Source organism: Dendrobates tinctorius, unplaced genomic scaffold (assembly GCF_039654945.1).
Source record: "Dendrobates tinctorius isolate UK_male_01 unplaced genomic scaffold, ASM3965494v1 ptg000032l, whole genome shotgun sequence".
Classification (NCBI taxonomy): domain Eukaryota; kingdom Metazoa; phylum Chordata; class Amphibia; order Anura; family Dendrobatidae; genus Dendrobates; species Dendrobates tinctorius.
The window spans coordinates 30715594-30729523 of NW_027361700.1; the positions used below are offsets into that span (position 1 = coordinate 30715594).

Below are 13930 nucleotides of genomic sequence, written 5' to 3' on the forward strand. Positions count from 1 at the left end.
ATGCCCACTGTCTGGTGGGCCATGTTATTAAAGGCAGAGAGGACACTAAAAAGTCCTTGAAAATATTTCAAGTTAGACCTGGGCTATAGACTAAGGATGTACGACTACATAGAACATTAAACACCAGAAAGTGTTGGAAGATAGTTTTTTTTTTTCTAAAAATCTCAGATCAATGAACATTTTCCAAGAATGTGAACCACTCTGCCGTGTGTCAGGAAACGTCATTACGATAATTTCCTTGGCTATATGTGCCCATATTTTGTTTTGTTGAGCGATCCTCTTGACAAATTGTTAATCTTCATCTATCCTAGGGCAGTGTGTACATTGACATCATGAGCAGAAGTGGAAAAAAACAAGGAGGGTTGAAAAGGACTAATTGATACAATGGGAGGGAACATTCTACGTTGCCCTCAATAAAAACCAGACATCTCTTGCATTACCGTCCAAGCTCCGATACAAGATCAGGTGAGTTACATATGATCACAAGGAGGTGATGGAGGAAGGGACAGGCTATGTTACTCAATTTATTTTATTCATTTCAAGAAGGGTCAATATTCTCATTATAGAGCAATATTTTCTGTTAGAGATTATAGTCCTGAGAACACGTCTAACGTCAAGTCAAAGCCACGTGAATTAGGTCTCTAAAAAGTTAATAAAACTTAGTTAGCTGACCATAATTGACTATTGGGGTCCCTGAATGGGGGACCCTATGTCATTAAGTAATTATAAGAAGGTATCCTAGAGCAGGGTTCCCCAACTCCAGTCCTCAAGCCCCACCAACAGATCATGTATTCAGGATTTCCTTTGTATTGCTCAGGTGATAATTGCTTCACCTGTGCAATACAAAGGAAATCCTAAAAACATGATCTGTTGGTGGGGCTTGAGGACTGGAGTTGGGCAACCCTGTCCTAGAGGGCTGCTCACTTCAATGTTAATTAAATGTCAATTATGACATAACTAAAACCTTGAATTCATGTAACAATTCTAGAACTAACTGATAACAGCCCTAAATTTATGGAATAAGCAATGACATGTCCAAAACAGAATTCTAGTGCTAGACACTTTTACACAAAACATATATCCCAGATCCCTGCCAGCCGTCGAAAAGCTAAAGGATTAAGAGATTCTAGCTTAGAAAACCATATCATTTTTATTCAATACAAAATAAATTCATAACAATAAAAACAAGGCAAAGGAACCTCCAGTAATAAGGAAACTCTGTAATATCCCTGATTGTGAGATTTAGGGTATGTGCACACGTTGCGGAGTTGCTGCGGATCCACAAGTGATTTACAGTACAATGTTATTCTATGGGGGGAAAAAATCTGCGCAGCATGTCAATTCTTTGTGCGGATTCCGCAGCGTTTTTACACCTATTCCATTATAGGAATCCGCAGGTGTAAATCCGCATGAAAAAAGTGCGGATTTTGACCTATGGATTCTGCCAAAAGATCCAGATTCCACGCGGAAATTTCCGCACAGCAATCCGCAACGTGTGCACATACCCTTATGCATCAAACAAAATCAAGTAGTCTATTGTTGAAGATCCTACTATAAAATCAATAGTAGGTACAAATAGATCGGTTTCTGTCACTACAGGAGTGTGGTATAAGACTACAAATGTGTCTAAAGACCAAGGTAGACAAAGAGCCTATATCAATAGTCTAGATAAAGTGCATAGTGCAATTGTATAATAGGCATGGAGGAGTACAGTAACAACATATATATAAACCAAGATCAATGACAGAAAATATATTGCCTTAGTAGCAAAAAACCATCAAACAAGGGGAAATAGAAATGTTACGTCTTCCTCGCCCAGACGCCGTTTTGTTTTTTTCCCGAGGGCGTTATGTAATAAGCAGGAATAGATCGGTCCTGCAGGTCAACCTGATACTTATGTAGGGTCACGCTTCTGGGACACTTTTATATAAAGAGGTATTAACTGTATCTATTTATTGTGCTTGATCCATACACTTTTATGTGCACCAGGTGGCAGCAGAAGCCACAATGATCTGATGTTCTTGTATTGCAGAAATGGACAGAAGAGTTTGTATTACTATTCTGTTAGCCGTACTGGCGACGGCTGCCCTTTGTAGACCAATGGCAGAACAGCAATCAGCAGGTAAATGATTGACAGACGGGAACAAAATACCATTCCCATACAAAATATTCGCAGGGACACTTCAAATCCTGTTGCATTGCAGCACACCAACACCCCTATCCATCAAGACTAATATTTTTCACCCTTCTTTATTAAGGGCACACTGGAGTAAGATGTGCCAAATTAAAAGATGAGCTCCTTTTAATTAATATGGCTCATCTTTCAGCTGCTGTGCGTCACTGCAATAAATGTACTCCAATTAAGGGCTGTAGGACATTTGTCGTATGAATGATGAGTTTGTTGGCTGCACTTAATCACGCCCCCTACTGGCTAAGCTTCCCCCATTTTTCAAAAATATGTCTGTGCTAGCGAAAAAGCCACTGCACTTTGTGACATTTCAGACAGTTTTACTTCTGAATCCTGGTAAAAAAACTGCTTAAAGAAAATGTGTTGCCAAGTTTTTGAAACGTAATCTGAGAGCTGCATAATGTAGCACTGAAGCATTACAATGAAACACTTCAAACTGCCCTGGATGAATTTGCACCCCCTATAAATAGAACACCACAACGCAGAGGCGACAACCCTGGCACACGGTGCAAACACGTTTCCTGCAGCGGTGCTCCAGGTGCGCCGAACGTCTGTGGAGAAAATCCAATCTACCCGAAGATTTCATCCATTTTAAGTTTATGCTTAGAACATACAACACTGCCCTTCACCTCTCAAAACAAACCTATTTCAACACCCTCATCACCTCACTGTCCAATAACCCGAAACGTCTCTTTGACACTTTTCATTCTCTACTCAATCCAAGAGTACAGGCCCCAACCACGGAGCTCCGAGCTGACGATCTGGCCAATTACTTCAAAGAAAAAATTGACCAGATCCGACAGGAAATTATCTCCCAATCACCTCATACCATGCACTGTCCTCCCTCCCCCACTGCATCTAACTCACTCTCTGATTTTGAACCAGTCACAGAAGAAGAAGTAAGCAGGCTTCTTGCATTTTCTCGCCCAACTACTTGCACCAGTGACCCATTTCCGTCACAGCTCCTCCAGTCCCTTTCCCCTGCTGTCACCCCTCACCTAACTAAAATATTTAACCTCTCTCTCTCTTCTGGTATTTTTCCCTCCTCATTTAAGCATGCCATCATACATCCACTACTTAAAAAAACATCCCTCGACCAAAACTGTGCCGCTAACTATAGACCTGTCTCTAATCTTCCCTTCATCTCTAAACTCCTGGAACGCCTGGTCCACTCCCGTCTTATCCGCTATCTCTCAGAAAACTCTCTTCTCGACCCTCTCCAATCCGGTTTCCGCTCTTTACACTCCACTGAAACTGCCCTCACTAAAGTCTCCAATGATCTGCTAACAGCTAAATCAAATGGTCACTACTCCATGCTAATTCTCTTGGATCTCTCTGCAGCATTCGACACTGTGGATCATCAGCTCCTCCTCACTATGCTCCGTTCCATTGGCCTCAAGGATACCGTTCTCTCCTGGTTCTCCTCCTATCTCTCCGACCGCTCCTTTACTGTATCTTTTGCCAGTTCCTCCTCCTCTCATCTTCCCCTTACTGTTGGGGTCCCCCAAGGATCGGTTCTAGGCCCCCTTTCTTCTCCTTGTACACTGCCCCTATTGGTCAAACAATCAGTAGATTTGGTTTCCAGTACAATCTCTATGCTGATGACACCCAATTATACGCTTCTTCTCCTGACATCACGCCAGCCTTTCTAGAAAACACCGGCGATTGTCTAAACGCTGTGTCTAATATCATGTCCTCACTATATCTGAAACTGAACCTGTCAAAGACTGAACTCCTGGTGTTTCCTCCCTCTACTAATGTACCTATACCCGACATTGCCATTTCTGTGTGTGGTTCCACTATTACTCCCCAGCAACAGGCCCGCTGTCTTGGGGTCATACTTGATTCCGAGCTTTCCTTTGCCCCCCACATTCGATCACTGGCTCGCTCTTGTCATCTGCACCTCAAAAACATTTCTAGAATTCGACCTTTTCTTACCTTTGACTCTGCAAAAACTCTTACTGTTTCTCTTATTCATTCTCGTCTCGACTATTGTAACTCTCTTCTAATCGGTCTCCCTCTTACCAAACTCTCCCCTCTCCAATCTGTCTTGAATGCTGCAGCCAGGATCATATTCCTCACCAATCGTTACACCGATGCCTCTACCTTGTGCCAGTCATTACACTGGCTACCCATCCACTCCAGAATTCAGTATAAACTTATTACCCTCACTCACAAAGCCCTCTATGGCTCAGCACCACCCTACATCTCCTCCCTTGTTTCAGTATACCACCCTACCCGCGCCCTCCGTTCTGCTGATGACCTGAGGTTAGCATCCTCAATAGTCAGAACCTCCCACTCCCGTCTCCAAGACTTTACACGTGCCGCGCCAATTCTTTGGAATGCACTTCCCAGGTCAATACGATTAGTCCCCAATCCCCACAATTTTAAGCGTGTCCTCAAAACGCATTTATTCAGACTGGCCTATCGCCTCAACACATTAACCTAATCTATCCCTGTGTGGCAGAGCCAAAAGTCTTACCATAACCAGGTTCCCCGCATCATTCTCCCACATGCTTTATGCATCCATTAGCCCTCTGTGTCCGTACTGTCACACACCTAACATTATGGCTGGTCCATACAATCAGGGCAACTGTTACCACCCACCTTTCGTGTCTACCTCTTTCCTCATAGACTGTAAGCTTGCGAGCAGGGCCCTCTTTCCTCTTGGTATTTGCTATAATCTACTGTATGTGATTATTGTTATGCTGTAATGTCTATTGTCTGTACAAATCCCCTCTGAAATGTAAAGTGCTGCGGAATATGTCGGCGCTATAAAAATAAAATTTATTATTATTATTATTATTATTATGTAGGGCAGAGACCCTGATTCCAGCAATCTGTCACTTACTGGGCTGTTTAGTGTAGTTTTGAGAAAATTACTGTTTCATCAGTAGGAGATTATCACTGGAGGACAAGAAAACCTGCTGCCATATAGTTATCCATATTCATGAGCTCTGTATATCCTTACCCCCACCTCTGATTGGAAGCTTTCTGCCTTTGCACAATGTACAAAGAAAGCTGACAAATCAATAGATAAAACAGAGTTTTATCAAAACTGCAGCTCAGTAAGTGACTCATCGTTGGAATCAGGTTATCTGCTCCCACATTATGCTGCTCTCGAATGGGGTAGCAAAAATCGGGTCAAAGTTTCCCATAATCATTCAGGTCCAAATTCTCTAGGGAACAGATCTGTCAAGTCACCACTTTTTTACACATCCAGTAGTCACCTGATTTTACCTCCAGGAGTCTTAGTGACAGGATGAGCAACATAAGAAAGTTGCATGTGACAGTAGGAAAGTTAGTGACAGGAGTCACTTGATCTGTGACTGCATACCAAGAAATGGAGCACAGTTAAGTCACACCCCTCAAAAGCCCCACTTTCATTTTTGCCGTCACTCCCCTTCTCGATTGTAACCCTTTAAAAAGCTCTCCCAGATTTACATCTCTGAGAGTAGATAGTGGTCCCCTATTATTGGACAATAAGTGCAGAGAAGCTTAAAACTATATGCTTAGGTGAATTTCCGAAACTCATTTTCAATCTCGTGGTCAAAAATAACGTGTGGTTGTGATGTGTTTTTTTAGGAAATATTGTTTTACAGGTGAAACACATTAATTTTATGCATGACATACTGAATATAATCTGCATGGCCAAAAGCCACTGCCAAACCCACGGTGCCCAGCTTTTGATGCAGTTCCTAACCCTATTGACTTTACTCCCTAGACACCTATAGTGCTGAAGATGACGCTCGCTCCATAGAAGAAAGGCAATACGACTCGATAGACTACGAGCGCAGACGCGCAGAAGATCAGGATGATGACGATGACGCTCCCTCCATAGAAGAAAGGCAATACGACTCGCTAGACTGCGAGCGCAGACGCGCAGAAGATCAGGATGATGACGATGACGCTCCCTCCATAGAAGAAAGGCAATACGACTCGCTAGACTGCGAGCGCAGACGCGCAGAAGATCAGGATGATGACGATGACGCTCCCTCCATAGAAGAAAGGCAATACGACTCGACAGACTACGAGAGCAGAAGCGCAGAAGATCAGGATGATGAAGATGACGCTCCCTCCATAGAAGAAAGGCAATACGACTCGATAGACTACGAGAGCAGACGCGCAGAAGATCAGGATGATGAAGATGACGCTCCCTCCATAGAAAGGCAATATGACTCGATAGACTACAAGCGCAGAAGCGCAGAAGATCAGGATGATGAAGATGACGCTCGCTCCTTAGAAGAAAGGCAATACGACTCGATGGACTACGAGCGCAGACGCGCAGAAGATCAAGATGATGAAGATGACGCTCCCTCCATAGAACAAAGGCAATATGACTCGCTAGACTACGAGCGCAGACGCGCAGAAGATCAAGATGATGAAGATGACGCTTGCTCCATAGAAGAAAGGCAAAACGACTCGATGGACTACGAGCGCAGACGCGCAGAAGATCAGGATGATGAAGATGACCCTCCCCTATAGAAGAAAGGCAATATGGCTGGATGAACTTCGGGCGCAGAAGTGGAGGAGAAGATCAGGATGCTGAAAATGACCCTCAATAGGGGATGTTATATTATTATTTAAGTATTGATATAATGTCCTGGTTTCTGAAATGCATGGCAATATGGGACAGATATAAAAATAAACAGGTTGGAATAAATTCCTTGTTTTATGTCCATTTTTCAACCACTCGTTCTTGTACCACAGTATTGTATACTCTACAGTGGGTGTGGTGTGTATGATCTAGAAAGTCTCTCTTATTCCTGGAAAATTCCACAGCTCTGCTCACACTGGTGTAATGGTAGGCATGGCACCATATAGGGAACGTGCATCTGACTGCAGAGCCCCCATATATATATTAAGCTAGAAAGGAACTCTGGGCAATACTTCCCCCCTCCCACTAATCCCCAGGTGATGTCATATATTAGGACAATCACTGACCAACGGGGAGAAAGGGGAAGGGGCGTCTGGCCACACCCTCAGGGGTTAAATTCTCGTGCTAGGGCTGGAGTCTTCCTCTTCCTCCCCCGGCTGACCATTTGAAGTTTTCCACCGTTTCAGCGAGATCTGGGGTACCTCCATCACCAGGAGACACTGCCTGAGACTGACAGCGGTGAGTGTGGTATAATAAATGAACACAACACCGCACACACCACTGAAGACAACGATCTTGCATCTGCCATCAGGGCGCTAGTTCACCACTTAGATCACCCTAGTGGCTCAGCCGTCACCAGGACAACACCTCAATCAGCTAGCCTACACAAGGACGCGTTTTTCTGTGGAATTAGTCCTCTAGGTCCGCATATAGACCTAGAAACAAAACAGAAAACCTGGAATAATGAATACATAGATATATGATCACTTTTATCGTCAGACCAGCAGTCCGTAGATAAGGAAAGGAGGACTGGCGAATGGTCAAGAGGAAAAATAGCGCAGACAATGAACAACTGGCTTCAGGCCTTTGCTGTCTTCAGCTGCATTATGGGCTAAAAATACCCAGAACGCTGCTATTTAATATACAACTCTTATAAGTCTCTTAGTGGTGTCGTTTGGAGGCGCTATGACGAGGAGTTCTGCAGGCGGCTAGCCCTGCAACCGGATCTAGGATGGGGAGTAAAAGCGACAGATGTCTGGCTACGGCTAATGCTTTCACAAAAACATACTCCCTTTTCATCAACGGCCACTAGTTTCTCAACTGCCACAGGCCAGAAATCAGTGGTCGTACGGAGTAAATATAGACACGACTGCTCAATTTGCGGAGGTGGACACCCTGCATCTAGGTGTACCCGCCATTCAAACTGAGCGGCTACGAGGCAAAACCCTGGTGAGCGTAGCCGCAATGGGCCCCTGGCTAAGCCTTTATCCTAATAAATTTGCTGCCCAGCAGTTATACGATGGTTTTAAAAACGGGTTTTTTTATTCCCTTCAAACTTAAACACCAACATCGGCAAATAATCTAAAATCTGCGCGTGAATTCCCCTAGATTTTGCATCAAAAAAGAAGTAGAACTATGCAGGATGGCGGGCCCATTTACATCACTGCCATTCAGAAATTTCAGAATCTCGCCTTTAGGTATTGTTCTAAAAAAAAGAACCCGGTAAATATCGGCCAATACATCACCTTTCCTACCCGAAAGGCGGTTCGGTTAACAACACAATACCCCCAGAAGACACATCTGTAACTTACGTGTCTTTTGACAGAGCGGTCGAACTCGTGCGCACAGCGGGGCCCGGTGCTCTGCTAGTGAAATCCGACAGTCAGCTTTCCGCTGGTGCACCCCGAATGCTTTTGTAGGGAAGGTGACCTGACGGATGGACGTGTCAGTAAGTAGGAAGGAGGGTTTTCACATTTTAGGCAGATAGCAGTTATGACAGAGGGGAAACAGCTAGGAAAGTGTAGGTGACGTGCAGTACCTGGGGTTGATCACAAGATGACAGGGAGGAGTGTGAGTTCAGGACTTGACAGCAGCTTAAGGCTTTAGAAACCGTTGGTCATGGGGGTGCGGAGTTACAGTGAACCGGGAAAGTTATAAATTTGACAGGAGGGTTCCATAAAGTTCCAGTCCCCGGGAGGTGCTCAAGAGACAAGGAGTCTGTGACAGTTTGTGTGCTGTGAGGAGAGCCAAACCAGGGGGCTGAGGAGAGAGGAAGTCAGGGGGGTGGTCCTGACATGAAGTACCGCAGTACAGACGAGGCCCCGGGGAAAAGCATACCGTATTGAAGACGATAACTGACCAGGTAAAGTGCTGATGGTGTACGGGCCTAAGGCAGCCACAGTGACTGTGTGGCGCCCCTGAGGCTCAGTCACCACAGAGGTACTGCACCTTCTCCTAAGGTGTGGTGCCCCACTGTCTGGGTAAGTTAAGAGCTCCTTTCCACACTCCAACACTCGCACCCCACACAACAGGGTAGTTCTGCACAACCACATTGCGGCTCAGTGCTTAGAGAGTAGCAGAGCACCTCTGGTGGTTCCCTGCTTGGAACACTGAATGTGCTGGGAGGTGGGTGGAGTTTAGATTCATATAAAAGGTTGGGAAGGTTTAGAATTACAGGTCAGTCCCTTAGGGGCAGTCTGACAGAAGGTCGGCGGAGTAGGAAGTCACTCAGAGAGGAGTGAGGGTCCCTGGAAGGAGAGAGAGAGACGTAGAACTGTTACCTGCATTTCCATAAGAGAGAGAAAGACAAGTACGGAACGAAGTGGAAGAAGAACAGAGAGGAGAAGTGGGTTGGAAGAGCAACCCTGCCTATAGGTTCTCAGCGCAAGGCCGGGCCCGATCCCCGAGGTTGTATGGACACTTATGGTTCTGCAGCAGACACCGGTGGAGTAGTTGGCTGTAAATGCATTACTCCCATCCAAGACTTGAGGTACAACAGCAACACAGATAGAGAGCCAGGAGTGAGGCGTCCCCGAAGCAGGCTACAGCTGTCTGCCGTGCAAGTAGAGTTCTAGGAACATCTCTTAGGAGGCATTGCAGGGTTACTAAGTACTGGAGTGCTTCACACCACAAGGCGCATTGGCGGAGTCGCTCGGGAAGGTACATATTGGCGGAGTGTTGGAGAGGAGAGCCCTGACTTGCCCGGGAGGTTGATTGAGTCTTTACCCCGGAGGACACGGCACGGAGGCAGGCACAAGTGTGTACCACAAACTGTGAGTAAAGCTTTGAAACTGCAAGCTCTGGTGTCCTCCATTCCTTCATCGCTAGCACCTTCAGCACCGCTACATCTGGGTACCAGCATCCACACCATCCTGCACTTCTCCAGATCCATTGCACCTACACTGCCCTGGGACTACAACTCCACCTCTGGGGAGCTACACCATCTTCGCTGCACCACACCATCAGTCCCAGCGGATCTGCATGCAGCATCGGCTTAACATCTCCCCTGCCGAACACCACAGGTGGCGTCACAAACTATTCACATAAACTACATTAAAAACCACCATTGATTTGGGCGCCCAAGGCCACGGACCGGGTCACCGCTGCCGCGACACATCCCTCTGACACCGGCCCGGTACCGAGTACCCCACAGCCCTGGGAGGGCGACCCAACTGCGCTGACAGGATCGTCAATAAGTGAAAAAGGAACGGTATGTGTATTTATGTCCCTGGTGAAAAAGTACGGTGTGTGTAGCGAGGCCTGGAAACGGAAGGCCGTGAAGGTATTACGGTGTACTGCTGAGGCCGTCAGTCGGACGGTGAGGAATAAACTTGGACCTGTTGTACCCGAAACCTGCCTCCATCTTTTCTCTGTGACGTCTCTGCGCGGTATACAGAGGGACCACCCCCCCAGCCGGCCCATGACCCTACACTTTCATTTGTTAGGCTGTAAGGTGGACCAGCTGTTTTATTTCGACATGTGTTTATCAATGAGCTGCTCCATCTCGTGCCACTATTTCAAACTTTTCAGTACCTTCCTAGACTGGGTAGTGTGGCACGAAACAGGCAGCAATTCAACAACTCACTACCTAGATGACTTTTTGTTTGTCGGGCCCAGAGACTCTAAACTCTGTTTCTACCTCCTTCTAAAGTTTAAATTTATAGCTCGGCACCTTGAAGTACCACTTTCACCCGAAAAAACGATCGGTCCATGCACCATGCTCCCTTTCCTCGGCATTGAAATAGATACCAATGAAATGGTTTTTCATTTACCGGTGGATAAATTACAAAAAACACTGCAAGCGGTTGTAATTTTCCTCGAATCTAAAAAAGTCAACCTCCAGCAGATGCAGTCTTTGCTAGGTTTGCTCAACTTTGCTTGTCGCGTTATGCCAGCGGGCAGAGCTTTCTCATGCCGTTTATCGTTGTCAACTAAAGGCATTGCCCAGCCAGGCCATAGAATTGGACTCAACCGCTCCATGAAGGCAGATTTCTTAGTCTGGAAGTCATTCTTAGATTCGCTACAATGGACATACGACTTGGACTCGTACATGCGTCATGGCGCAGGAAACGCCGAGCAAGGCCTTAGGTCTAGCGGTTGGTGTTGATTTCAATAATGGCTTTGTCGCAATCTTCAAAGACCAATGGTGCAAAAGCAGCTGGCCAAACTTATGGACGACATCCACCTGGGGCCGCAACTCCGCACTGTTAGAAATTTTTTCGATAGTAGCAGCTGTTGAGCTTTGGGGTAACCAATTGGAAAATGCTAACATTACATTTATAACCAAACACCCAGGAACCGCAAAAAGCTTGAACAGTATGTCCTCTTCCTCTCCACCTGTTCTCGCGCTGCTGCGCCGCTTAGCGTTATTATGCCTTAGACACAACATCTGGTGCCGCGCCAGAGTTATGTCTATTGTAGAGGATGTGATTAACTCTCTGTTGTCTTCCGATTGGCAGGCCTTCAAAGTGTTTCTCCCCAACGCTCTGCCACTGGGCCTACAGTGTCCTCCCTCCCTCTGGGACACTCTGGCCAATCACTGATGCCCTTGATCCAAGCCTCAGTGACACTGGCTACCTGGCAGGTCTATGGTAAGGCATAGGAAGAATGGTGCTCATTAATCAGAGGAAGACCAGTCGATACATGTAATTGGGCTAGATGCGACGTGTTAGTAGAACTTTTGAATCTGCTCAGGCGTAGAAGCGCGTCGGGTACATTAGCGCAACAACATTTATCAGGAATAGCCTTTTTCTTTCAGCTTTTAGGATGGGATGACGTAACTAAATATTTTTATCAGGCAAGCCGTTAAAGGCTGGAAAAGGCTCCAACCTAGTCAGGAATGTCGTCGCCCTGTGTCTCTAAGTCTGTTGCATGATATTATCGCAATCTCTATAACAGTGTGCAAGTCACAATATGAGTCGACCCTAATATCTACAGCGTTCACAATCGCATTCTTCGGGGCGCTTCGCATTAGCGAGCTAGTGCCACGGTCAAAAACAGCATCAGTAGGCGGGTTAATCAACGAGGATGTCGTCATATGTAGCGACGCTTTGCGCATAAAAGTGCGGAAATCCAAATGCGATCCCACCAGTAGAGGGGCGTGGGTCTTTCTCAAGGCATTAGACGGCCCTATATGCACCCAGTTAAAATAGTCAGACGCTATACGGTTATTAGACACGAGAGTAGATTCTTTCTCTCACACACTGACGGGTCCCCGCTTACTAAATATCAGTTTCACGCAATCTTTAAACAATGTGTAGAGGCAGTCGGCGTTAACCCAAAGGAATACGGTACACATTTCTTCAGAATAGGGGCGGCCACCGAATCAGCTAGGGCCGGTGTATCGGAAGTTGAAGTACAGAGATTAGGCCGTTAGAAATCCGCATGTTTTGCAAGATATACAGTTAGGTCCATATATATATTTGGACAGAGACAACATTTTTCTAATTTTGGTTCTAGACATTACCGCAATGAATTTTAAACCAAACAATTCAGATGCAGATGAAGTTCAGACTTTCAGCTTTCATTTGAGGGTATCCACATTAAAATTGGTTGAAGGGTTTAGGAGTTTCAGCTCCTTAACCCCTTCCTGACATGAGACGTACTAACCCGTCCATGGGACCCGGGCCCCTATGCCCATGGACGGGATAGTACGTCTACCGCGATCAGCGGCGCCCACGTGGTGAGCGCCGCTGATCGCGGCCGGGTGTCAACTGTTTATCACAGCTGACACCCCGACACGTTAACCCCTTGCACACCGCGATCAAACACGATCGCGGTGTACCGGGGGTTAAAGGGAAGCATCGGCAGGGAGGGGGCTCCCTCCGTGCTTCCCTGAGCCCCCCACGGCAGCGCAATGTGCAGCGCTGCTGCGGGGGACTCCTTTCCTCCAGGCCCCCGAATCCAAGATGGCGACGGGGGCCTTCGGGGGCCTGCAGGAAGCTGGCTTCCTCAGTGCCTGCAAAGCGCAGGCAAGAGGAAGTCTTCTTCAATGCCTGTGACAGATTGCTGATCCGTCACAGTGATCTGTGATGTGACAGATCAGCGATCTGTCACAGGACAGTGATGTCCCACCTGGGACTATGTAATAAAGTAAAAAAAAATAAAAAAAAGTGTAAAAATAATTTAAAAAAAAATAAAAAAAAAAATCGCCAAATAAATTAGTAAACAAAAAAAAATATTCCCCAATAAATTCATTTTTTGAAAATAAAAAAAAACAAACAAAACAATAAAAGTACACATATTAGGTATCGCCGCGTCCGTAACGACCCGCCCTATAAAACTGTCCCATTAGTTAACCCCTTTAGTGAACCCCTTAAAAAATAAAAATAAAAAACGAAGCAAAAAATAATGATTTATTATCATACCGCCAAACAAAAAGTGTAATAACGCGCGATCAAAAAGACGCATATAAATATCCATGGTACCGCTGAAAACATCATCTTGTCCCGCAAAAAACGAGCCACCACACAGCATCATCAGCGAAAAAATAAAAAAGTTATAGCTCGCAGAATAAAGCGATGCAAAAATAATTATTTTTTATATAAAATAGTTTTCATTGCATAAAACCGACAAAACATAAAAAAACGACCTAAATGAGGTATCGCTGTAACTGTACTGACCCGAAGAATAAAACCGCTTTATCAATTTTACCGCACGCGGAACGGTGTAAACGCACCCCCCCAAAAGAAATTCATGAAACGCTGGTTTTTGTTCATTCTGCGTCCCAAAAATCGGAATAAAAAGCGATCAAAAAATGTCACGTGCCCGAAAATGGTACCGATAAAAAAGTCAACTTGTCCTGCAAAAAATAAGACCTCACATGACTCGGTAGGTCAAAATACAGAAAAATTATAGCTCTCAAT

The 13930-nt window shown here is 45.6% G+C and overlaps 1 protein-coding gene across 1 annotated transcript; it reads left to right on the forward strand.

The window, feature by feature from the left end:
* Positions 1 to 397: 397 nt before the first annotated feature.
* Positions 398 to 6851, forward strand: LOC141086554 (uncharacterized). Its single transcript, XM_073572696.1, has 3 exons — positions 398 to 465; positions 2033 to 2122; positions 5913 to 6851. Exons 2-3 carry the CDS (start codon positions 2035 to 2037, stop codon positions 6671 to 6673), a joined length of 849 nt encoding a protein of 282 aa, XP_073428797.1. The 5' UTR covers positions 398 to 465; positions 2033 to 2034; the 3' UTR covers positions 6674 to 6851.
* The last annotated feature ends 7079 nt before the right edge of the window (positions 6852 to 13930 follow it).

Excerpts from the sequence above, each read along its gene's own strand:
- LOC141086554 (XM_073572696.1), top strand. The coding sequence starts at position 2,035 with ATGGACAGAAGAGTTTGTATTACTATTCTGTTAGCCGTACTGGCGACG. Across the intron at positions 2,123-5,912 it reads GGCAGAACAGCAATCAGCAG|ACACCTATAGTGCTGAAGAT; the intron begins GTAAATGATTGA and ends TTTACTCCCTAG.